General features: G+C 38.7%; 1 protein-coding gene across 5 annotated transcripts in view; it reads left to right on the top strand.

Annotated features, from left to right (window-relative positions):
• MEIS2 (Meis homeobox 2) overlaps window positions 1-26,899 on the top strand; it is a 173,949-nt gene that overhangs the window by 140,845 nt on the left and 6,205 nt on the right. For all 5 annotated transcript variants that reach the window (XM_013129084.3, XM_013129083.3, XM_031049090.2 and 2 more), the window contains one exon: window positions 26,480-26,538. In XM_013129084.3, coding sequence (XP_012984538.1) covers window positions 26,480-26,538 — 59 coding nt within the window. The remainder of the gene's footprint in view (window positions 1-26,479; window positions 26,539-26,899) is intronic.

Here is a 26,899-nt window from a genome sequence, read left to right as displayed (position 1 = left end):
AAACATTTTTCAGCTGATCACTGCTAATTGTCTTATCTCAAGTTGCTGTGAGGTACTAGTGCGTATGCTTATTATACTGAACATTATTTCCCTGGGCAGTTAGTTCACAGTAAGGTGGCAAACACACTTTCACTCTTCTGAAATGAGGTTCAAACCGAATGCAGCATGCAAACTTTCAGAAGTTTCAAAACTTACCCACACTGGACTTCATGAATTCAAGGCATGCTGCTGGCTGGAGAAATGTCATATAATAAGGAAATCTGGTAACTTGGCTTCCTAAACTGTAAGCTATCTGATGCTTTCATCTGTGATGGAACATAGTGTTACAGAATCACAGAATCCCAAGGGTTGGAAGGGACCTCAAAAGATCATCTAGTCCAACCCCCCTGCAAGAGCAGGGTAACCTAGAGTACATCACACAGGAACTTGTCCAGGCGGGCCTTGAATATCTCCAACATAGGAGACTCCACAACCTCCCTGGGCAACCTGTGTCAATATATTCTTCCATTTGGCAATACGTGCCTTCTTTGTAACCTCAATTCCCTTACTCAGCTCCTCTTGAGCATTCAGGTAGTCATATGGAGGCTCCTTGGGAGTGCAGTGCTATGATAGGTGTTTTCCAGGACACTGAGACACCTTACCAAACAGCATAAATTAACATTATAATAGTTAATCAGCATAACTATACCAAAGTGATTTTCACAAGTGAAAGTCTGGCCCAATGGAAAAGTAAAGGTAGAATTAGCTTTTCCTACAACCTGTCACCAAAAATAAGTGAAGTGGAATAGAAGTGCTTGAAGAACATAACATCCCCAAAGGGCACATGCTCTGGTAAAATCTTTCTGCTCAGAAAAATATGACTAAAGCTGATTTGGGGATGTTCTGCACATTGTGTGATCACGTCCCCACTCCATGCACACAAAAGCCCACAATACCTATTAAACAAGGAGTATACCAAGAGTGTTTTATATTCCCTTTGTATTAAGTGGTTTATGTACTCAAGATGTGGGTCAATGAAGAATCAGGAATGCTTGCTTGGCAAAAATCTTCCTGAGTCAGAATTTTCAAAGAGGCAGTTGTGTCTAGTGACTAGTATGCAATAGTGAATAATCCAGAATGGTAGACCTTTCTACAGCTGTCTGAAAACTCAGCTGTCTTCTTTGTTGTTGTTGTTGTTGGTTTTGTTATTTGGAGGATAAAATTGGGATGGTGAGCTCATTAGTTCAATGTTACCAATGATAAAAGAGCAATTTACAGGTGAAACTGAGCACTGGGAGAAATTTGAAGATTTAGATTACACTTTATGTGCTTTTATTCTTATCCACTTAAAACAAATAAAATCGTAAGAGATTGATGTTAACCTTCTGCCCAGTATGGGTTAATTTAAAGAGGGCAGAAACAAGAAAATTCTACATTTCATCTTAAAAACTGCCAATAGAAGAAGAAATTAAAAAATGTGGATCATCACAGAAGAGCATTTATGCAGAATCAGAAAAATTATAGTCTAGAATGTGCTTGGTGCTTTAAATAGATTGCAATTGTTCTTTTATTTCTACTGGCTCTCTCATTTTATTATTTTTTTTTCTGTATTCCTTACCTAAATTCAATGATTGATGTAAAACACAGTCCATACAGAGTTTCTCAAGTCAAAATTCCATATTACACTTGCATAGTAAAAATCTCTTCTTGGCCAAGACTATCACTGAGGCAAACCTTATAAAAAATTCTTTTTTCATTGTGGGTTTCAAAACAGTGCATTTTGAAGGGGGGTTTATGGTCTTTTATCAGGCAACATAAAATATGCTGTATTTCACTTCCTTGTTTCAACATAAATCAACACCCAAAAAGTTTCTACAGCTCTTTACACATTGTCTGACCTTGTTCATTTGTAAGCCTGAGAGTTTATAAAGGCAGTTTTCTCTGTGTAGGGAGGAAATTACATTTTACATGGCAAAAATACATTTTAAAAGTGACACTGCATTTCAAAAAATTATATATTTCATGGTGATGGATACAGTATCCTGTAAGCCAGCCAGTAAGTGCTTTGGAAGACACTGGGAGTATTTCTGTTTCATATATTCAAAAATAAATTAGGATTTTTCTATTAAATTTACAACTATGTGGAACTTCCTTAACACTGTACTCTTTTGTGAAGGTCTTGAATTTGGTGGGTCTGTCCATTTATGTTTTCCATTATGTCTTTCTCTCTCCCAACTTTAAATTTTCAGTGCCTACTAAAGCCAAGTAGTTCAGTCAATGAGAGCTTTAAAAGGAGAGAAATGAAGGCACAGTAGTTCAAATTTTATTTCTCCATAGAACAACATCGCTTTCTAGAGGGAAAGATGAGTCCTGCTGATCCCTTGAAGGTCTCATTACTCAGATATGGGGGGCTGAACTCAGGGAAAAAGCCTGTCATTCAATTCCAGATATGGCCTTTTCTTGGTTGCTTCTTATACATTTAGCTTTATTTTTCATCCCTCATTTCTCAGACTTTACTCTCTTGGGTGGTTTTCCTGAGGTGAATCTTTAGTTTAAGATATTTTAGAAAATTCATTATGGATGTCTATTTCCTTAGTTATAATAAGCTAAAATAATTTTATTTAGAAACAACAATTTTCACTCTTGCTGGGTATCCCATTGCTAAGTTTAACCAAAGGTTGATACAAAGGATGAAACAGCTTGATCAGTTAAGAAGCCAAGATGACTGTTGGCTGACTTGTTCAGGAACACACACTCTCAAGACCCATTCTTCAGATGAGACCTAACTTTTTTAGTCTGTCATAGCACTTGCCTAACTCTCAGTCATGTTCGTAAAGTTATCCATTTGCTTATAGACAGGCACACACTTAAGTAAACTGCTAAAACAGGGAGAGCAAGTCTCAACAGTCTTTGGCACATCGAGGTTCTGGAGGGTCGTGTTTGCATAAAAGCAGTTCTGAGGAGATTTATTCCTCAGCCACATGACTTAATGTTTATTTTTACATGTCAAAACTCCCACTTAAGAATAAAATTTTGTTTCTCTCCAAAAATCAGACAAACCCAGAAGCAATACTGTGGTTTGAGCATCAGTTTGGCTATAACATTTCTTTCAGCTTTGAAATATGACATGACAGCAATGCAAAATTAAAGATAAGTTCAGAATCACTCCATGAACCTGGGATGAGGTTTGCTTTTTTTTCTGTTGAAATGTGATATTATATTAGTTTTATGTGATGATGCTCACTGAAATTTTTTCCTACAGCTCCACTCAGAAGTGTCTGGTTTTCCTTTTGCTGAGAACTATAGTCCAGGACACCTAATTTGTAGGATTATCAGTCATAATTCAGCAGTTTCTAGAAGCTCCTTGTGAGATGTGAAGCTCACTGTAGACAACGTCCATTTAATAGTGGGTCAATTTCAAATGGCGCTTACCTGCTTTTATAAGTACCACAAAGCACATGTCTGTTCTAGGTACATGGTTAGCTTTGGAAATCTGTAGCCTAAATTATTTAATCACCTGACAAGATCCTCACAGTCTTTCTGACAATAAGTATTAGCAGTGAAGTCACCAAAAGGATTTACCATGTGAAGTGTGCAGTCACCAGACTGTAACACTGAGGTGGAGCTGTGTGCTTTTACAGAGGTGTTAAAACACTAAGTAATTAAACACTAAACTAGTAAAGGTAACTTGGTGAACAACAGCAAAAGCTATTTTTTGGAATCTCATACTAATATATTTTTGTGTTATATGACAACATATTATAGATCAAGATAAAATACAATACAATAGCATTAAAATATGATAGGTGGGGAAGCATAAAAATAATATAAAACCAATTTTTAAAATATCTTTTTCTCCTAAATATAAATTTTATTTGCTGCTTCATTTTTGACTTTCCCAGAAAGTCATACTTGAGCACCATGTATATAATGTAAGTGAAGCAGTGGTTGGAGGCTGGTGGATTAAGATCATGTTTTCAGAGGGGTTTCATTCATTTAGTCTCTTTCTGATTGTCCATGTTCCCATTTCCAAGCTTGTTGAAAAGAGTTGGAGTTTTTCCACACATTTCAATTCTAAATTTTTAATCAGCCCTCAAATAGCACTTGTAATAAGTTACCAAGACAGCATCTGCAGGGCAATACATAAAGATATGGTAGAGTTTCCTGCAAACTGGGAAGGAAAGGACCTTTGTAGACAAGTTGAAAGACTGGCAATTTCTGCCCATCTCTTGCTTTCTTCACGTGTCATGACATGGAAAGAATAGCAGGTGACTGCAGATACCTGCGGCATCACCTGTAACATCACAGAAATGTTACAGTCCTCAATACTCTTCACCGCTATGTGAAATCGCAGACACATCTGTAAGCCATACTACAAAACATGTACTTGATATAGGTATTTTATGGTAACCTCAGGGCACAGATTTTGTGACTGCATACTCCAGTAATTCTGAGGCATATGAATGATCTGCAGTATATTTAATGACTTTACCAATTTAAATGAACTATGGTACAGTAGTAATGCAGGATATAACACTATGGTGATGATACAGAGGGGAAATATTTTCACAGACTCTCCTCCAGTAATACCCTTATCCATGTTTTCTTGATGCTTGGTTTTAATAGCTTACTCTGGCCCTGACTCTATACAGCAACTTACTCCCAAGAAACAGTCATTTATGGGGATGCAAGCTACCTGAAACATGAATTGTCTCAGTGGAAACAGAGTACTCTTTGCTTACACTGGCATGCTCAGAAAAGGATACCAACATTCTTGTCTCCATCCACTGTAAAACAACCAAATTACATCATTGTCAAACAGTTCAGAAAACATTCTTCACCTTTGCAATGAATCTCCAGGTTAAGAAAAATGTCATTACAATGAAATTATAATTGCTTAAAAGAATTTGTTTACTTATAATCTTGAAGTATATGTAAGAAAAAATTCTCTAAAAGAAAAAGAAAACAGATGCATTGATGTTTACCACTTATAACTTTCCTCCATGACCAAGTATTGACTGGGCCTGCAATTTCCATTACTGTAAAATATGACACAAAATCTGGGGAGATACTGGTCTGATGACACTCGCTGCTTGTCCCAAAGTAAATTAAGAGAAATTTTGTAGATATTGAGATACTTTACCTAGTGCAAACCCAGGAAAATCAGACTTATGATTCCTGTGATAGGCCTAGAACTAGGTCCCTGAAAACTGCTGGGTCACAAAATCATGGAAGGTGTGGTTTGAAAGAGACCTTAAAGATCATCTGGTTCCAACAACCCTGCTACAGGCAGGGACACCCTCCACCTGACCAGGTTGCTCAAAGCCCTATTCAACCTGGCCTTGAACGCTGCCAGGGATGGGGCAGCAGCATCTTCTCTTGGCACCACCTGTCAGTGCCTTGCCATGATCACAATGAAATATTTCATCCTAATATCTAATTCTGCTTACTGTTCTTTTGTTGGACTCTGGCAGTTTAGTTATTCCACTGGGAGCCAAAGTGGATTGACTTTGCTGTTCCCCTCCTTGGTTTTCATTAGATAGTTGATGGGTTTGTTTTGTTTTTTTCCAAATGAACCACTTGTTACAAAGAATTTCAAGTTTATTTGCTTAATAGGATACGTATCTAAAATAAGTCCATGAAAATAGGCCTGGATAAAAACTACACAGTGCTGAGATGAACCAAAATGCACAGAAGGTTATATATTTCTCATCCTAATAGACAGAAATAGTTGTTTTGCCTGCTGCCACAGTTTCTGAAGTCTACATCAACAATCTTCTCTTTTCTAACCAGGGGCTCTAATAGCTCCTATTCAACCATGATAGTGAAGATCTCACATTTTATTGTGCTCTATTTTAAGTCCCACTTCTTCAACACAAAATGTTGGTTTGCCCAACCAAACACTTCAGATGTCCCACTTTTCTGAACACACTATGGAAATACAGTAAGTTCCTCTTTTCCCTGTATGATGTGCTCTCCCACTTTCAGTGGTCGATTTTTAATTTTCTTTCTGATTACTGGGTTGGATTTCTTTTTGCTGTCTTCCCTTTCTCTGAGGGAGCCATTAACCTAGACAGTCATGAGGACATAGTGATTTGTCTGTCTACCACTTTGGTCCAGTGTTTATCCCATGGATAAGGAAGTTTTTCACGTATAAAAACATTTGCAATTTCAGCCCTGAGTTCTGGTCCAGTTCATATTAGTACTTGCCAAAAGTCAGTTACCACCATTTGTTTTGTGGCTTGTGAGAGGTGAATTGGTGGGCCTCAGAATACACATCAAACAGTCAGAATTAATTGGCATCCTCTTTAGTAGTCACTTAAGAGGGGGGTCCTGAAGTTGAAAACATCTATTTTTTTTTATTTAGAAATTAAATATAGGAAATCAAAAGCACAGAATGAGGACAACTTCCTTTTTGTTGATTTTCCAAAATCAGTAAATTCACACTTACAGGAGAAGATAAAGATGATAAGAAAAAAAAAAGCAAAACAACCTGGACAATAATAATCAATTAAACACACAAAAATAAAGAAAAAGAGAAGAAGGAAAAAACTCATTCAATTCAAATAGTGAGGTAAAATGCTCTTTTATGTTCCATTGCACATCCTGCAGCAACAACAACATTCTTTCGAGAATCAAAAGTGAAATCCAGCCATTCTTAGCTCACAGGAAAATATGTGTTTTGATAGAGCATTAATATGAGATTAGAATTCTTAAATATTGGGCTAATTATCCCCACACACACACACAAAAATCTTAGATTTCGGAAAAGTTACATATGAATAACAATTGCAGAAAAAATTGCAAACCATATTCTAGTAATTGTAGCTAATGCAATCAGGCTTTCCACCATCATTAAATCTCAGTAGAAGGTAAGTCCTGTGCAGTGTAAATGTATGGCTATGTTAGTGTCTAGATACTTTTATGCCCATCACAGTCAAATCGTCACAAAAACAATAGAAATTGTATCATGACAACAAAAGGAAAATGAGAGGTGAGGTGGGGAGGAAAGAATATCATTAACTGATAGGAAACTGAGCATCAGGTAGACTAAGGGCTAGATGATTAGTAAAACTGTAGGGATAGCATGGAATATGTCTCCGAGGCATAGCAAAAGCAGAGTTTCCTACTTTGCCCTTGCTCATTACGGTGATACGTATTCATTACTGACCACTATCTGCTATAGGTTGCTATCATTTCCATGCTGGTGGTTTCCCTGGCTTGGAGGAGGTGTTAGTAGAAAAAGAATAAATTCTAAACTTCACTCCCTCCTACTCCTTCTTTACTTACTTGCTTCTGAAAGAGCAAGTCTTATACCCTCTCACTTCTTTTCATAATTAGAGTCATCACCTACAATTAATTGATTACACATTAATAAAGAGAATATGTGACAGGTTCAGAAACCAGACACAATTCACTTGAAACCAAACCCCTACTTCAATCCATAGTCTGTCCTTCCTTTGTGTTGTCACCAAAGAGTAAAATAAGCATCCATCATTCTCTTTCCAGGTTCACAATGATTCTGAGTTTCTGGCTCCTAGGATTTTGTATTACACGTTTGCACTGTGCAGTTTACAAGCTGTTATTTTAGTAGCTGGTGGGACCGCCACTGGTAGGTTATCCCCTACTCTTGCCAAAGGATGATGATGTATTAGGTCTTTCCTATAACTACCATGATAGTACAATAAGCAAGTATTCACACTTCTCTTCCTGATAATCTATTGGTATAGATCTGTGGCTTTCTTTTAACGTCTGGTTCATTAGATGGTATAAATGTGTGTCACACTTTTAGCTGTGGTTGAGGAGAGCAGGGACTGTCAAGGTTAAAGTTTATTATGATTGTCATGTTCGGGAATGGAGAGCTATATACAATTTCTGCTCTAAGTCTCTGTGCATAACTCCAGTTGACACTGGAGTTACACATTTACCTGAAAGCTGTTTAGTGCCCTGTAAGTACTCCCTGTTCCTATGGGTGATCAGGACAGAATAGATCAGAGTACCAATTATTGTAAACTCCTTGAAACTTTCAGTGAAACTGGGTTAAAGAAGTGATGGTATGGTATTTAGAAATGTAAAACCCAACAGATAATAGCTCTGTCCCTAAAACTACACACACACAGTAGTTACTCTAAGAATATTCAACAGTGTCATTTATTATGTAGTGGGCACTACACAGTTGCCCTCCCCTGACACTAGCAGTACAAGTGCTTCATGAGGGAATAAACCCCTGAAAGCTTGGTTGCAATTTACTTCTTTACTTCCTGCACATAGTAACAATGCTAGTTGAATTGGAAAGCATTTTAAAATTCATAAATATATAAGTAGCCATTATCTAGTGGAAAACATATGTCTGACTATAGGACCTGATCCGCTACTCAGTTACTTGGATTTTAAACTAATGTAACTCCATGATAATCGATGAGGGTACTGGTGTGCAACTGAAGTAGCATAAGTCAGATTAGGGTTTTTAGTACATGTAAGGGTCATTTTGCTTAAAAAGAAGGCCACCATTTTCATTGTGTGTTTATTTTGGGTACCTTAATCCAAATGGCCAGAAAAATAGAGGCACTCAGAATAACCAGATACTTTTAAAACCTGTTTGTACTGTGACTGACAAAAAGCTGAGAATATTTAGCTACATAATCCTTTGGAGGGAAGGGGGGGGGAAAACATGCCATATGCATGTTCTTCCTTTTTGTGGGGTAGAAATTTGTTTTTAAATTAACTAAATTTAGCTGCTCAGTAAATTAATATGGCAATGATTTCAGCTCGAATTTGTTTTGAAGGTTAAGACAAAACTCCATAGATTGGTTAATGGAAAGTGAAGAACAGGATGATCTTTATATGTTCATAAATGCAAACAGTTTAAGACCAGAAGGAGATCATTAGAGCCTTCAGTCTGAGCTATTTTCTCTGCAATTTCATCCAAATACTCTCTGCACTGAGCAGACTTGAGTTTGGCTGAAATTGTCTTTATCTTGAAAAAAGGGCATTCCATCTCAATTTTTCTGAAAAGTGTTGACTCCTAAAGTGTTAATCATTACCCCGTGTATTAGTGAAGCAAGTGTGGAAAGAAGAATCAGCAATGCATAAGGTATAAAGACAACAATCATCCCCATTGCCCTCCCAGCTCCTGTGCAAACCTAGCACCACAGCCTAGGGGATGAACATAAGAGTAACACAAGACTGGTGTTATTTGCACCCTTCTGATAGCTAAGCTTTTTGTGGAGGGTCTGCTGTGGAATTTCAAAGACAATAAGTATACTTGTACCAGACAAATAAGGTTGCATTCCTTTACATTTTAGATGTAAGACATAAAACAGAGACAGTGCCATTCAATCCTTTATCAAGGTGATACAACCCCAGAAAGCTTTGATGCTGTCTATTGCAAACCTCATGAGGATTTGAGTAGGAAACAAAATCTGATTACTTTGTTTGACTGTCCTTTCTAACTACATGCATTCAGAAAGGGGTTTGGTACAATTCTCTTCTCCTCTCTTTATTGTGTGGTTTGCTTTGTTTGCTTGAGTTTAAAACTGCCATTATGTGAAAGTGTTGCATGTATAAATAATTTAAAAGATAATTCTGTGGGGATACTAATAATACATCCCTGCTTTCTCTAATAGCAACTCATTACAGTTCTGAGAACTAGTATTTCATAGGAACGGTTACACAACATGACTGTATCATCGATATTGTGGATGTTGACAGCAAAATAATTTTTACGTCTATGTAATTAAGTGTATTTTCCTTCTTTAAAAAATTCCCTTTTGTTTATGACATGCACCACTGCTTTAAATTCTCTATAAATACCCAAAGGCTACTTGAGTGGAGAGATGGATAGACAAACAGTTACATCCATCTGGTTTTATCTGTCTTAAGTGTTTCGATGTGATACCTTTCCCCAGTAAGAAACCACAATGATACAATTATCTAAAAATGCACGATTACTTCTAAGGGCAATCTAATCAGTTAATAGTTGTTAAAAAGACAAATGTACAAAGATAATAAGTGGATCAAACTGTAAGAGTCCTACTCTGTTCACTCTCACTTAAAAGAAAGAAAAAGCTTTTAATTGGGCTTCTCTTACTTTTACCCCATCGTTTTATAAATTGCTTTGCCACACCTTCATAGCAAATAGTAATTTTGAGTAGGCTAACATCAAGCCTAAGTTGTATGCACTTGGTGGTAATGATAGTGTAGCTGCCCTTCAAGGAGTCAGTAAATCCAACAGTTGAGTATTTTTTTGTCTTTTTTTATATTTGTTGTTTAGTCTCCAGTAAATTAATGGGTGCTGTCAGTCTGAATGACTGTTGCTTAGAGAAATCAAGCTTTTTACTGTGCATCCTGTGGTCTTTTGGAAAGTCATAGGGCAGGCAAGCACTGTTTATAGCAGTCATAAGTAAAAGCCTACTCCATGCTCCATACGCAACAAACAATGAGGATTAAACAACTCATGAGATGTAGTGGCCACCCTTTCACACAGATGCACACTATTTCAGGACTTGTATTTTTGGACTGTATTATGGAGAAAGATACTGATTATAGATAATCACAAACTGTTTAAAGCTATATTGTTTTATTGGGGTTTTTTTGTTGATTTTTAATAAACATTGCAGAGCTTTATCAAAACCATATTCATGTCTCCTGTTATGAAGTACAGCTATGTTGTGATGATTCTTAGGGCAAATTATTTAGACATTAAAGGATGCATAGTCCATGCAAACAAAATGGAACTCAAGAACTGGGAGGAAAGTACAGTTGTAATTTTAAAATACTGTGAAAAGCTTCACAATAATGACTATGCGAGAGTTAAAATTACTGATGAGATGGAATAAGTCACAGATGCAGCTACTGCAGAGATTGCTTGGTTAACAAACTATTACAATAAGCAGAGCATTGTTTAAAAGAAGTTCATGCTTTAGATGGTATCATTTTATATAGATAGGTTTACAATCTGGTAAAAAAATTGACAGTGAACCTAGAGCAACATTACTCTCTCAGACATTCTTAAATATAAATCTTACTCCTCTGTACTCCTCTAGGACTACTCATACATTTATACCCACTGCCCAAAATGCACACATATTTCCTAATGTTGCTCTTTCTCTCACACTTCCAGTGCCTACTCTCTTCCTTTCTCCACCTCCACAAGACATCTCTTTTGCTTCTGTCTTCATCTCTTCTCACCTTGATTATTGTAGTCCCCTTCTCTCAAAACTCTTATTTCCAGTCCTTCTTCTCCCCCTCCATATGTCAAATGCTGATGCTTCCTTCTCACATGCACATCAAAATCGCTTCCTTCTCACATGCACATCAAAATCACTTCCTTCTTTGGCCACTTCAGCAGCCTTCCACCATTCTTTTCTAGATCAATTTCAAAATTGCCTTTTTTAAAACAATGTCAAAACCTACTTCATCATAAATGTCTCTTTTTATATATTTATATATTCTCTTCTCTACTGTCTAATGCTGTCCTCCCCTCAGATCTTCAATCTCAGTTGAAAAATCCTTCCTCTCTGCCATAGCTGCCATCTAAAGAGCCCTTCTGTATCTAAAGAGCCTTTCTGTATCATTGGCTAGCCATATATTTTCTCCTTTGCCTGTACATACCTCTTAATTTCTCTCCATGGAAACTGGTTTGGGACTGAGTTCACAAGGAAGATTAATACTGTATGGCATGCTTAAGCAGTTATTATAGAACTGTGCTATACTGGAAAACCAGAGCATGATCTAGGTAGCACTTGGGATAAATTTGGCAGGACAAAATGAGTTTTCAGTCTAGATGAGAAACATGTCCACACAAATCTTCACTTACCAAATTTTACCTGTATTTACACCTGAAAATGAAGTGTAATCAGCTGTCTTAGCTGAACATCTTTGCATCAAATTTGTCCTAGCAATGAAGTATTTGGAACTGCGAGATTTTTGTTTCAGATTAGGATGTGGAATTCGACATTATGATATTCTCATATTTGTTGGTTTGTAGACCCTAGTTTCTTGGACCAAAGGAAGAGTGGTCCTCTAGATACATGATTTCTTTTTTTTTTTTTTCTTGACTGTGAATACATGTATCAGGCATCAAAAATTAGCCAACTAATTGGACCACTCATCTCAGTAGAATTGATTGGTGGTTAAGGGACATTCACAAAGTACCGCTGGGTTTTTCAACTCAGGCTTGTGTCAAAACCCATTTAGAGTGCTAAATTTTTCTTTGGTTACTGACCACTATATTTGTGTTTATTTCACTGACTTAGAGAGCTAATGCATTTCCTGAAATGTGTCTGAAAACTCAGGTGAGACACCACAGGCTATGCTGTCTTAGGCTAGAATTTACTAAGATTAAAACATATGTGACATTACTGGGGTCCACTAAGCCTCATGTTGCTTATAAAGATATACTTTATATTTTTTATGATTACAATGATGCCAAAAAATTTGTAGATGATAATATAGTCACATTGGAAAGACTGAACATAAAAACTGAGGAAGGATCAAGGAAAGGAACTGAAACTAACTCTATTAATTAATCTGAATGGGTGTCTGCATTTGTTGCTTTTATTACTCTGTTTTACATGGATGACAGTTTACAAGTTTACATGTATAAAGGCATATTTGATTTCTAAAATAATTAAATATTACCATATTTTCACTATCAAGTTAAAAATGTGTGTTGTTCCTAGGAATGTACATGTCATTCATATTTTAATAATTCACAGTGAGAAAAACAAAGAGTAACTTTCCCTCCTCTAACTACTGATTATCTATGTTTTCTTCAGTTTGGACTCTGAATTAGAATTAAAACTTTGGGTTTATTCTATTTATAGATAATTTCTTAATAAATTTATTTTTAAATTCTTATGCACACAAGCACAATGCTGAACCACTTTGCTTGAAGATGCTCTCTGTGAATTTGGGCACTTTCTTCTCTTTTCACAGACTTTCTTTGTTTTACGTAATGTTTCTATTTACCTTAACTTCTGTGTTTCTTTCAAAGGTTGGTTAAAGCTATTCTAAAACTTTGCTTGAACTTCTTATGAAAGTATTATTATAATTTTGTCTTATAAACGAGCTAAGCCACAATAGAAGATGTCTGTAATACATTTAAAAGACATTTCCTCATTAATATATATGTATCTCTTAGATATGTACATCATTTGAGTTGCATTTGAGTGTCAAGCACAAACCCTGAAAAGTTTAGTTTAAGCTAATCTTTAGCTATCACTGAATTTTCCAGCATTGTTATCTAGCTGCTGCCCAGTCCCAAGATACCTACAAACTTTTGGTCCACATGTACTTGTTTCTTTTGGTGAACATGCACAAAACTGCTCAGAATTGAGTATAACTAAGAAACTTGGAATTGTAAGCCTAGCAGTACTGGAAAGTGAGGTATTGCCATGCCCATGGTTATGTTAGATGGAAAGGGCCTCCACAGAGGAGTAGAAACACAAATATGGTTCATGTATTTACATATTTATTATATTTACAATACATATATGGTGATAACTAGACAGTAATGTGTTCCAGAGTGACACAAAAGTTTCAACACAAAATCAGCCTTGCCTCAATTTATCTCGACAGAGGCCAAATCCAGCCAAAGTTCTTGTCATACATTAGCCATACCAAGCTTCACACAGAAGAGGAGAATGGGGTAGAGAGAGTGCTATACTCAATGGCTCATTGGCTAGAAAATTCACTTGTTAAATAGAATATATGTTTGCGGGTCTTCTCTTAGTCTTGATTTAAATCAATGTCTTAACTGTTCCAAGTGAGTTGAGTTTCCCAATCAATGGGCTATTGAACATAATGCTCCATCTTTACTCTTCTTCACCATCATGCCTTTCTTGTTCTCCCTACTGCCAGTTCTGTTGTGTATGTAATGACTAGTCAGTAGAACAAAATTAAATAAGAACAAGGGTTTGACTGTACCGTTGCTTGGTTAAGGCTCCAACTTCAGATGTGTGAGAGTTAAATGCTAGTTAATTATGACTGTATAATTACTTACTTCAGGTGGGGCACCTTCAGAATGAGAACTGAAAGGGCTTTGTTCACTGTAGTGAATACATGAGTGATTCAGATTTTCTTTTAGGATGTGATGGACCTATGCTCAAGTCTTTGTTCCAAATCAAGCAGGATAAGGAGGCAAAACTTGATCTCCTTCCTTCCAGATAAATAGTTAAATAATTACAGTGTCAGCTGTAAAGGAAAGAGATCTTTATCTGTGTTGCTATAAGAAAGAACAGACGTGTTCTGAGATGTCTGTCTCACTAAAAGGATCCATACGAATCCTGACTGGACATAAGTATCTTCCTCTAACTCAGAGACAGAGCATGGTAATGGCATAAGTAACTTGCTGTTAGCATAAGCATATACACAGCAGCAAAAATGCTGATGAGATAGGGTGCTAAAAAGTAGACATCTACATGCCTAAAGAATTTAGGTACTTTCAGTGTTAAGTGAGGGCTTTTTTTTTTTAACCGAAATACGTAGTTAGGTATCTAAGTCCACCTTCTGGTGATTCCTGGAACATCTAACCAGAGACAGGAATTTTCTCAGGAGCAGATCACCTACAATTTAGGCACTGTTGTCAACATCCACTTGCTAGTGTCACCTTCTACCTCATAATTTCACTGCACATTAAGATTGGCTTTAAAGGTCCTATGATGGTTTTGATAATAGGGCTTGAAAATCTTGAAAATTTTCCTATACATCTGAGCATTTTACTAGACCTGGCTGAAATGATCAATGCTGGTGGGTACAGCCCTGCAATTACCAGTTCTGTGGGCTCAAATGCAGGTTTATACACATATTCTTAGATGCCTTCACCCCTACGCAGTGCTGGAACAATTAGTGAAATTCTCCTGAAAATTAAACCTCAGCACCTTACCAGTCAGAACAGTCAGAGTTAATACTGAAATCCATCAGCAACCGGTTATTAAAATTATGTAAGATCACACACAGAGTTTCCAAACTTCTCTCATAAAGAAAAATAAATATTAGATAAGTTATATAGATTGGGTTTCATTTCACAACAGATATCTCAATTGTATGCAAAATATAGAATAGTAGAACACATTACAGAACTGGCCAGTTTTCACTGAAGAAATATATGCTGTTTCAAGTTTCTTTTTGAGTATGATTTAATTCTCACATGAGATATTTAAGTGGCAGTGACTACATTAAGAGACACTTTTCCAGCTACCTGACCTTTAACAGAGGAAAGAAAAAACACATGAATAGTCCTCTCTTTAGCTAAGGAAGCCAGCAATTGAAATGTGGTGCACTTGATTATAGGCTCTTCCAATGCTCTTCTCTGCCCAAAAGCCAACTGAGCACTGAAATCAGGGATATCCAACCTTTCATGTGCTTCAGAAAGTTCAAGCCTTCCTGGTTTCTGTCTTTGACTTATTCAGAAGAATGGAAACAGCAGAGAGAAAAGAGAGAACTGATATGGTGTAACATTCACATAAGTGTCCTCAGTCATAGCGTATCTGGCCATCTAGGACCCTAGCAGAGCACCAGCAAACTTTATTGCTGACTTGCCACCTGTACTTTGCAATTTCCTCTGCAGAATCAACAATACGGTAGGTCGGGGGAGACGAAGCACTGGACAGACAGTATAGGATCCTGGGATATGGAGTGACAGGCTGAGGAAATGGCCCCAGAGAGGTGTTTTAATTTTATCATTCCGTGATTCCAAAGCAGTTTGGCTTACAGTAACTAAGATGCAACGATACATGAAGCACATACCTATACTAACAAACTCTAAAAAATGTTTTTAGACCATTCTCCCCTCATTCCTGTGAGATACAGAGAATGCAAAATGGGATGAGACAGATTAAAAACTTCACTAGTATGACGTAGGGAAAATCTATATAACATTTATGCTCTTAATACCTTCAGTCACTGCGGAGCACATATTCCATAACATGGCAGGCTGCAGTCTCATGGTGTCTGCGGTGTTGACACATCTTTAGCTACTAAGCCATTAGACCGTCTGATTTAATAAAGTCTTGCCACCAGTGTTAGAATTATTAAAGGGAAAAAATGAACACAATTCTGCATTTACAGAGAGAAAGAAGATTTACATAAGCAGAATCTCCAGTAACCAGACAGTGCAAAGAGCAAAACACAAGGGATACCAGCATGTAGGTATGACTTACTGAGAGGTGATTAGGTGTATCTGGATAAGAGCTATAACATGGGAGAGGGGAGGATGTATTTATACATAGTGTATTATTTATGCCCATTACTTCTAATTGCCTAACTAGTTCTCTTTCCTCTCACGTATACTTTAATACCCACCAACTAGAGAAAGATGTCTACAGCTAAATATCTGCCAATTATTATGGACTTTTGCTTAATATTCTATTGTTCCACTGACAGCACAGTTTTTAATATATCATTTTATACTATCCTGTACATCATCATTTTCCTGCCTCCCTTAGGGCCCTGGCTGTAATAGTTCTTATTTATTTCCACAAGCTAACATATATGCAAAAGATCTTGCAGTCATGATGTCTCCCCCACCATCTTCACCTCTTCCCATCTTTGTTTTTGTAATCCTTTTTGTCTGTTTTTAAAGTTACAGCATAAAGAAGTGTGAAGACAGCATGTACATAGAAACATACCAGGGTCAAAAACACAGCTTGCTGTGTGGTTCCCTTCCCCATCCATAAACACATAGGGCAGTCCTCTCCTGCTCAGCAGCGTTATACTGCAGCCTTTTCTTGTGGCCTGCATATTTGTTTTTTAGCTAGTAAACTGGAAAACAGATCAGAAAGGAAATAAAGGAAAACTCCCTTGCTATTTCAATGGATGAGGTAGGAGTTTAAAAGCCTGAGTAGTGACTGATCACCCACAGAATGTACTCAGCACCTTCTAAGAAAAGAACTGAACAGAGCATTGACTCTGGACTGGCAAAGCTGCAGTCTGGTTAGTTGCATCAAATGCTATGTCTTTCTGAGTGGTTGTTTTGCAAAAAAGCTTTTTTTTTTGAGAAGAATCTGTACCAGTATAAGCTGGAGATGGCTGCAGCTGCATTGCTGTCTCTGAAACAGAACAGACATCTTTAGAATCAGTGGTTTTCAAACTTTCAGCAGTGTATTTCTATAAATATATTTTGACTGTGTTTTTCTTAAAGTAGGCTCTTCGTATCCAATTTCCTGAGGTCTGCTGGTTGACAGGTAGAAAAATACTTTTTTCCTTCAGATTTTAATAATAATGAAAAAGTGCACAAGCTTCACAGTCAAGATGGGACAGTGGGTACAACAAAACTGTTATCTTAAGGCAAAATTTACTGTCAGGGAAAATGGAACATTCCTTCTGAATTCACAAACTGGTAGTGCATGTGCAGGTTGGTTGTAGATGGTTGCTACAATAAGGCTTCTTTCATACAGGTGTGTTTATGCCCCAGGCTTGCTGGCCACAGTCCATTCCATTTACAGAAGCTGAATTAAACAATAACTACCGCATTGCAAAAAGAAGAAAAAAAAAAAAAAAGAAAGGTGAGAGTCAAAGGAGATGCCTGAGAGCTTTGTTAGGGCCAAGAAAAACCCTGTTGCAGTTGTCAGAGCTTGTTGATGTTGCATAGAACGGCACTTTTTTTTTTTTTTCTGCTGGATTTTGTGGTTCTGCCTTAGGAAAGAAAGTAAAATAGAACGGAAGAACAAAGTCCTACTCTATAAATCAGCAGCTGCTCCTTGCCAGATCAAAGGAGTGACATTTTTGCTCCTGGACTACTTGTCCACTTTAGGTGCTTGACAGACAGCTAACAGCTGGCCTGTTACATAGTATAGGAGAGTTGGGCTACATCTTCTTCAGAGTAGATGACAAGCTAATCAGAGATATCCATAGCGCAGGACATGTGAGTGCACCTTGATCTCTTTAAACGTACCCAGTACATAATTGCTAAACACCTTTATGCATTTTTGGCAAGTTGCTACTTAGGTAGTTTCCACTGAAAACTAAGAAGGAGAATTAGTGCCTTAATCTAAGTTGATCAGGGAAGTTAAACAGATGTTAAATTTGTTGACAACTCTTTTTTTTTCAGGTCAGCTTAGAATTGGCTAAAAAAACCAATTTGAAACAGAAAGATGTGTAAAATACTTTGACGTGATATTCTTCAAAACATACACTTAGTACAAGTTGCCTAAACTAGGCCCCTCAACTCCTGTGTCAGAACCTAGATAAGCTGCTTGTGTTTTCAAGACTGCTGGACCCTCATTAGTTTTGAAAATCCTTCCCTGTGAGTTTAAGATGATAAATTAACACATCTTTAAATGCATGAGTTACTTAGGATTTAATAGATCTGTTATCTACCTTTAGCATGGATGTCTAAGTGCTAGCAAATCAAAGCACATGCCAAATTAGCTAAAATTGTATTTAGCATCTCCACAAGACATATGTATACAAACCTGGAATTTTAATGTCAGTAGTAAAAATTTCAAAGTGATTCAGTTTCTAGTTGATTCCCATCTGCAATAAATCAAGTACAGGATGAGGTTTTATACTACAGCTTATGTCTATTGACTTTGCATTTTATCTGTAAGATATGAATAGCTAAGGAAGTATGTCTGTTTGTCTCCTCCCTTCCTTTCAAGTATCTTTAAAAGATCATTTTTACTGTGCATGATAAATAACCGTATGTGAATAACCTGATGGCACTCGGGAAAGAGCAACAGCCACCTCCGGTGTGTGTTGTGTGGCTTCAGGTGAGATCGGGAGAACTGCAAAGCGGGCGGACGAGGGGCGACAATTTCTTACTCAAGCGGGGGGCTCCCGAGAGCCGGTGAGGAGACCCGTGCCCACCCGGGGGCCCGGGCGGGTGTGCAGACGGAACGCCTCACCACCTTCCCGGTAACAGCCATGCGTACCCCTACCCGCGCTGGGGTGCCCCGCCGTGCTTGCTGCCCCGGGCCGCACAGCGCCGTCGCCACGGCTCCGCGGGTGCAGGCTCCGCGGCTGCGGGGCAGGCGGAGGCCCTGCCCCGGGGCAGCGGCCACGGCCCCGGCGCGGCAGCGGCGCTCTGGCCCCACCTCATGGCGCCCAGCCGCACAGCGGGAGGCCTCCCCGAGGGGGGCACCAGGGGCAGAAACGCGGGGTGAGCCCCGCTCTGCAGCAGAGAGCAGGAGTACTTGTGCTGCCAGCGTTACCGGGGACCGGTCTGAGCGTCGGCTGGCCTGGGCTTTGGCGCTAGGACCTAGCGGGCCTGGGCCGGTGGCGAGGTTGATAGAAGCGCTGGGGCAAACTGGCAGAAGAGCCAGGTGGCCACGGGGCCTCCAGGTGCTTGGGGAGCATCAGGGAGCCCCGACCGCGCCTGGGCCGCCTGGACTCTTGCCTTCGTTGTAGGAAAAGGCTTCCTGCCCCGGGAGCAAAGGCAGGGCAGCTCCCAGGGTTTGTGCTCCACAGCAGGCAGCAGGTCCTTCCTTGGCAGAGCCAAACCATTTCCCTGTGCTCCCAGGAGGTAACCTGGTAACCAGGAGTTACATGTTTAACGAGACAGATTTTCTCTGCAGTAAATAGATGCCCATCTTGCCAGTTCCCATGATTTTATCACAAGACTCGTGTTATTTCATGTTAACTTGAGGTCCCAGCTCCAGGAGACAATGGTTAAGTGTGAATCTTTTCAAGTCAGTTTATAGATTTTGTGGCTGAGAAGATCCATTTGAAAATGTGGTGCAATGACTGAAAGACTCACAAAGTAAACACCAGGAAGAGCGCTGTTGAAATTTCTGATGTTTTAGGACAGTCTCACAGTTACGGGATGGGCAAATCCATGATTTCCAGCAATTGGCAGCTCCCAGTGGCATAATATATTTTTAGGAGCTCCAACATAAACATACAAGATGCAGCAGAGGTCTTTGGGATGGTTAACGCCTGCCTCAGGCTGCCTCAGGCACCCAGTTTGGTTGTTCTCCCTCATCTTCTGGAGCCTTCTCTTCACCAAATGTGGTCGTTGACTTAAGTCCTCTGAATCACATCTTTGACAGATGTGAGATGTCTAAATTAACGTTAAAAAGTCAATTTAAACTTAAAATTTAAAGTCTGTAACCACCTCCTTGTTTTATGAGACTGTCCAAAACTATGTGAAGTTTTTGTTAGAGAATAAACCTGCCTGTCCCTCCTTCCTCTCAAAACCAGTCATGTAAGTGACTCCATCTCTCAATATTCATGACTTAGGGAAGCCTTATGTAGATGGCTCATTTCCAGGCGGCTAACTCAGCTTTTTAAATTTCCTATAAAGAATGTTTCAAATAAGAGGTGGTAACCAGGTGCAGCATAGATTTAGTGGAGCATAAACAAGGGCTTTTTCGACTAATTTTGTACACATATATACAGAAGGGCACCTAAACCTAATTCTGACAGTTTAGAATACATATTGGAGGGAGAAGTTAAATAAACTAAGATAACTGGATTTTACTTGCTCAGGTAAAAGTTTGGGTGATAGAAAAGAGATCTGTAAAGGTAGGGGGGCAGTATATTGATAAAAGTGTTTCTGCAAATCAGTCTTTTCTAATGCATTCTTTCACACTGCTCTGATCTGCTCAAGACCTCTGAAATGATTCTTTCAGCCTGGGAAAGAAGTCATTTTCTATATTTTCTATTATAAAAACATTTTTTGTGACTTAGATACAACATTTCATGGGATATTTTCCCTTCCAAATTAGGACATTCTTGGGCAACAAGGGATCAGTGTAGTATATACTCTTGAGCTAAATACTGACATGTTCATAGTCCAAGTGCTGAAATATCATTTAGGCAAAGATTTATTTTCCCATCTAAGGTGAAAACATTTGAATTATTTTTTTAGAATGCATTCTTGTGCCCTTACTCAGCAAACCATTGAAGCAGGTGCTTAAACCCCATTTATTCATCAAACTCAGGTCCCTTTACCTGTGTTTAATAAGAGCCAAGCTTCTCATCTAGATTTGGCAAGTTTTTGAAAAACCTTGATAGGCTGTTCTTTTGGGTACCTAAAAAATTTTAAAATTAGGCTTTATATTCAGATGACACAAAATTAACAGTTTTACCCCTACATTATTGTTGTTACTTTTACTTATATTATTTGTATGACTAAGCCTGTGACAACATTCATTCAGTATCTCTGCAGTTTTCAAGCAAAAGAGCAGAAGTGTCTTCTTGGGCTAAGATCTAAATTGAGTAACAACTTTCCTTCTCATTAATTCTTTTAGAGAACTGATTGTGAATTCATCCCACAAATTTGCTTATTTCTGTTTTTCACATAAAGAATTGAGAACCCATTTACTCAGTGGCTGGTTTGTTAAATAAGTGCAGTATTTTAACACCTCAATTTAAGAGGAAATACAGGTTAGACACTGATAGTGAAAGCTTTGAGTTGTATGTGGTGGCTCTACGTTCCTCAGTTTCTCAGAGGGAGTGATATACTCTGCTGTGGGGGACCGGTTCAGTTTTGCACCAGTTCCATCTCACAGAAGATATTAAACACATAGACAAGTGACTGGAGTTAAATACCACTCTCTGCTTGAGTTCAGATTTAAACCCTAAGGTGGGAATGAACTGGAGTTTCCTAAGCTTTCATGCATTTCATCCTCCTGAAATATGACCTGTTGTGACCCTACTTACTTAAAGTGAGTTTTCCATGATAGCCATAGAATAAAACTAGAGATGTTTCTAATTCTGATTGCCAGTCAGTACAGCCACCAACAGTTCATTTCAAGAACTAATTTTACTCAGGTTCAGTTATGGAGTGGCCTCAGTGTTTTGAAATACATGTACAGTGTGTATAAAAAAGACAGTGAAAACAACAGCAAAGTTAATTTTAAATATGCCAGATCTGAACAAGCAGACTGAGAGATCTCAATTTGCTATTTATTCACTTTTGCACTTTGTAGGAATATATCTCTGTGATTTTATCTGAATATTATTTATAGTAAAAATAAAATGTATTATGTAAATGTAAGTTTAACATCGTTTGATATGACTTGAGATAAAATATGATAAAAATATAACAAAGATGAATTACAGGACTTCTGGTAAAATGCAGCATTCATGTTTATTTTGGACAAAGAAAACCAAGGCTCTATTTGAAGAGATGCAATTAAATGCATATATTTAGATTATATTGTCATGCTAATTAGAAATGGTAGGAACCAATTAGGAGTAGGGCTACCAAATTATCCGACTAGACTGCATATTCACTAGTATACCTTTACTGCTCTACTGGTTTTCTGCTGGAAGCAGATAAAAATGGAATGACTGTTTTTTTTAAAGTCCATGTTGTTGTGCGTTTTGAGCCAGATTTTGATCTTTCATAAATTTTCCCACAAAAGTGACTGGAACTACTGGTGTGAGAAAAACAGGCTCTGGCTATAGGAAATATAGGTGGCTGCTTTAGGTAGCAATTAAAGAAAAATACAAGATGCAAGAGCCCTTCATTCAATTCAAATGGCTATTTGAATAAGGGAGGTTGGTAATCTGTCATTTGCAAAATGCTGGAAGTGAGATTTTCATTAAACGTACTATGTCAACAACATGTATTTCTCAGCATTACACACCTCGTTTATCATTCTGGAATGAGGACCAAGTGCCATATGAATGTAGAGTTTGTGAAGGTATCGCCTCACAACCCTGGAGGCTGATGACCTGTCTTTATCTACACAGCAGGTAAGGCACAAACAGTGGCAATGTGAGCTCTCTCTGCAGTCCCCTGCCAGTGTGCCTGACTGCTAAGATGAGGGAACAAAGGAAAGATAGCATATGGATAGCAGATTGTAGTGTGCTGAAAGAGGACTGAGGAAATCTATGTTGGGTGTGTGGCTCTGCCAAAGATCTCTCGTATGACTTTGGCCTTGTCACTTAATCTCCTTCTGTCTCCATTCTCCTTTGCAAACAGGGAGAAGGCATCTCTCCTATCCCCCAGGCTTTGCCTGAAAATCTGTTCAGACCCCGAGTTCTCTTGACTGGTGTGCTTGTGCAGCATAGGGTGGAGAAAGACTGAGCATCACTGAGTGCTCTAACTGCTGCTATCATCCAAATAATAGGAATTGCTATTAACAGAAGGATGACAAAGAAATCCATGTCTTGATAGATTTTACTCTTCTTTTCAGGCCATTCAATCTTTGGCCTCTGGGCGAAGGGTATGAACAAAACAGACAATTAGAGTCAGGAGCAGATCTGTGAATTCTTCATTTATAGGGTTCAAAATAATGCTGGGGAAAATGGCATTGATGTTCTCTTTTTTCACCTGTCTCTTAATGCCTTTTGAAGGCATTTGTGCCAAAATAACATCACAGTGTTTCTGCAACACACCAACTGAAGGCTCTGTTTTGCTTTACTTTGGCCCTGGAGATGGCTCCCTAAGGTATAAAAAGAAGCCCTCAAAAAGGTAAAGGCTAGGGCAGGGACTGTAGTTTCTACATCTCTATTATGCACTGTACGTATTTATGAGGCAGTATAAAGAATATATAATAATCCACAAACAGCTGCATTCTGTATCCTTGTCTACCAGTTGTGCTGATGCATAACATGATCTAGCTGCTGCTAACGAAACTAGGATCTGATTTTTAGCTTCACCTGAAAGGTATGTCCTTTTTGCCCCTGAAATTTTGCAAATAGAAATAATTTCATATATATTTTTTCAGACATACCCGTTAATGGATATAACTGATGCCTTGTATGGACAAGATTTTTCAGAGCAGGAATAAAAATGGAATTTCAAAATCATTTGGATGCCTAAAGTCTCTGTGCTCGTATGTCTTTCTAAGCATATTATGGTGTGTCTTTACTTCCAACAAAGTGTTGATAGTCTAGAGGACATCATTTGCACCAGCAGTTACCCGTGTGTGCAAAAGAAAATAATAAAAACAGAACTCAAACCCAGCACTATTTTTGCAAGTTTTACTGGACAAATAAAAAAAGTTTTACTTTCATAGCTGTTTTTTTTCTCTAGGGAAACAAAGACTGGGGGACTCACTATTAGGGCTTTAACTCCCATTTCCAAAACAACTAGTAAATTGCCTCTACATAGAGTTCACAGTGAAAGGCTGGCTTTATTCACATCACTGGAATAAAATAAGGCCAAGCACTTTTGGAGAAAAAGACTGAGCAAGACTGGGTTTTCAAAACCCAAAGTGGAGTATCCCCATCTGCATACTCATGGAGGTAAAGCATTTGTCACCTGAAACCCTTCAGGACTTAGAATTTTCTTAATGCTCTGCCTTGTTGTGTGAGCCCATTGAAAGAACACTTCAGAGGGCACCCATTTCTTGCTAATGTAAACTTTCTGAGGAGTATCCAAAGATATGACCTCTGGGTGAACCTTTAACCTTCCCCTTAATTATTTGTTTGAAGACAGTGTCGAGTTCTCCTGCTGAGAGCCAAGGCCCATAATGCCTCACAGCCCTGTGAGCCAGGGTGTGTGTGCAGGGAAGTGGAGAGGGACATAAATAAGGGGACCACCAGATGTAAATAATAAAAGTGGTTGGGGTTTAAATAAAAAACGAAAAAGCAATTTGGTTTCCCTGAAGAGTGGCCTGATTGAAGAAAAGGGGTTAGTAAGGGGGAAAGTGTGTGCGTGTGGGGGGATGTTTCTGTTGTCTGTGATTTTTTACAGGCCTAAATAAGCGTTCATTGCATTCTTTAAAACCTTGCCATCTGTATACACCATTAGAAGCTCATAGGAGGAGAGAAAACAGTCTTATCAGGCTTTCCTGTTAATCTCTATTGGCCTTAACTTTAGCTGATAAAAGGTGCATTGGATGGAGGAGGTTCGGGTCAGGCTCCATTTGGTCAGCGGGGTAATGTTCTGGAAAGTAGCTCAGCAAATTAGGTCCTATCAGGGACCTTTGTCTTTGGGGATGGAAACACCTTTCAAAATCACCTCACTGAGGTAGGAAATGCCTTCCTTGTGCTGCAGTCAGAAGTGAATAAACAAGTACATCAACTGTGTCTGATTTTTTATTTTAATACCTGAAGTCATGACTAATTCTGAGGCAGGATGACATTTCTGACAACTGAATTATACTTTTCCTAAAGAATAAAGAATGTCTTTTGGATGTAAACAGAGATGCAAAAGAGCACTGTAGTGGTACTTGTAGCATTTATGCATCTGTCTAATGAAATTTCCACGACTGTGATTACAGAAGATGCAATCGAAGGTGTGCCACTGTCTTTTATTATCAGTGGAGGAATTTAACTGGGGGGTGGGAGGGAGGGAAAGAAGGAGGGAAGCCAACAAAAGGCCTTGCTGAGTTGATGCTATATAAAGGCTAGCAATTTACTAAATGAGCAGATGAACTTAGTTTTCAGTTAACTGACTGAAAGACTTCAGTAAGCTGGATCGGGCCCAATGGCAATTATTGGAGGCTGTTTTGGATGATGGGCATGTTAGTATTTCTGAAGAGGATTAAACACTAGTATTCGACTTCATTAGCACTCCTTAAGGGTCACCAGCCGAAAGCCTGAGCTCTGAAATAGCACACAAAACCTGCACGAAGGCTCCAAAGTGTTCTCAAAAACAAAGAGGGGGGACAAAAACAAGCGTGGCTCCTGAGTGATAGAAAATTGCCCTGTTTTGAAAGAAATTCTGTGAATAGGCAGGTTTTAAAATTATTTTAGGGAAATTAATTTGGCTTAGCTTGTGCCGATGTGGATCGCTGCGCATTAAGCTAATAAGAAATATGTAAGCACTTATTTTTGGATTACCAGCAAAATTAAATCCAGGCTCCAGAGCCAACTAACTGCCTTTACCAGTGCTCACAAGCTGCGGCAACCGCCCCGGTTTGAGATAAAAAAAAGAAAAAGGGTTATTTTGGGCCTAATATTAACCACATGTACCTGTGGCTGGGGGTTTCTAACGAGTTGAAAGGTGCCCAAGTTTGGGGCGGGCGGCTGCCTTGCACGGGGTGTCCCAGCTCAGCCACAGAGGTCATCCCCAGCTGGCACTGACCTCCAAACGACCCCCGCCTTTACGGGCTCCAACTGCAGGAGTTGCAGAAGAGCAGAAGTCTTTCTGGGCCGGCACTTATTGCTGCTGCGCTGGTGATAAAACTTCAGACAGCCTAATTGATGGCTTTGCTGACCTAAGGATACCTTGTGAAAGCACAGAGTGGCAAAGCCTGGTCCTCATTTATGGCCAGCTGCAAGGATAGCTGGATCCTTAGGATGGAAGGGAGGGGGGGAAGGCTCCCAGCCTGTGAACTTTAACCAGGTTCCAAGCCACTCGACGTTAAAGAAACATTGTCTTCTAACTCAGGTTTTTGGTCACATTTGCTTGTTCAAAGCCTTCTGGCAAATCCAGCTTTAAACTGTCTAGTAAGATAAGTGTGCTACCAGGTACAATTTCAGAGCACTTAGAAGAAAATCCTTTAAAGTGAAATTATACTCTTTTAAAAAAGCAATGCAATGCAAAACACATTGCTGCACCACGCTAAAATGCTGTCAGTGTTAAAGCAGAGGTGTTCTCAAAACACAGAAGCAAGCTGATGAAAGGACTTCTATTCTTTGTATTCTGTTGCAGGTTTATTAATGCCAGAAGAAGAATAGTACAGCCTATGATTGACCAGTCAAATCGAGCAGGCAAGTTCCAAGTAGTATCTGTATTCAAGTCCCATAGGCGCAAATCCTCATCAAGTTATTCTTCAGGAGTCCCATCACCTGGTAAATAAATGCTCCAACCAGGCATTCTGGGAGATTATGGGATTTTTTTCTTATGTCCCCAGAATTCCACTGTAGGAAGCAACTTCACTAATTGGTGCTAATTGGAGATTTCCCACCCTGACTCTACTGAAACTGCTTTTTATTTTCTCTCTGAATTGGTAATTGGGTACAAGTAGTAGTGCCACAAGCAGTTTGTTTGACTGTGAGTGCTTGAATTACTCATTGCTTGTCTGCATCCAATCAGCAGGACAATCTCATTTTCTTGCTACCCACAACTCCT

The sequence above is a fragment of the Melopsittacus undulatus genome, chromosome 4 (genome assembly GCF_012275295.1).
Source record: "Melopsittacus undulatus isolate bMelUnd1 chromosome 4, bMelUnd1.mat.Z, whole genome shotgun sequence".
In the NCBI taxonomy this organism is placed as follows: domain Eukaryota; kingdom Metazoa; phylum Chordata; class Aves; order Psittaciformes; family Psittaculidae; genus Melopsittacus; species Melopsittacus undulatus.
The sequence above is the reverse complement of the archived record's forward strand: the minus strand, read 5'-3'. Positions and strand labels throughout refer to the sequence as shown.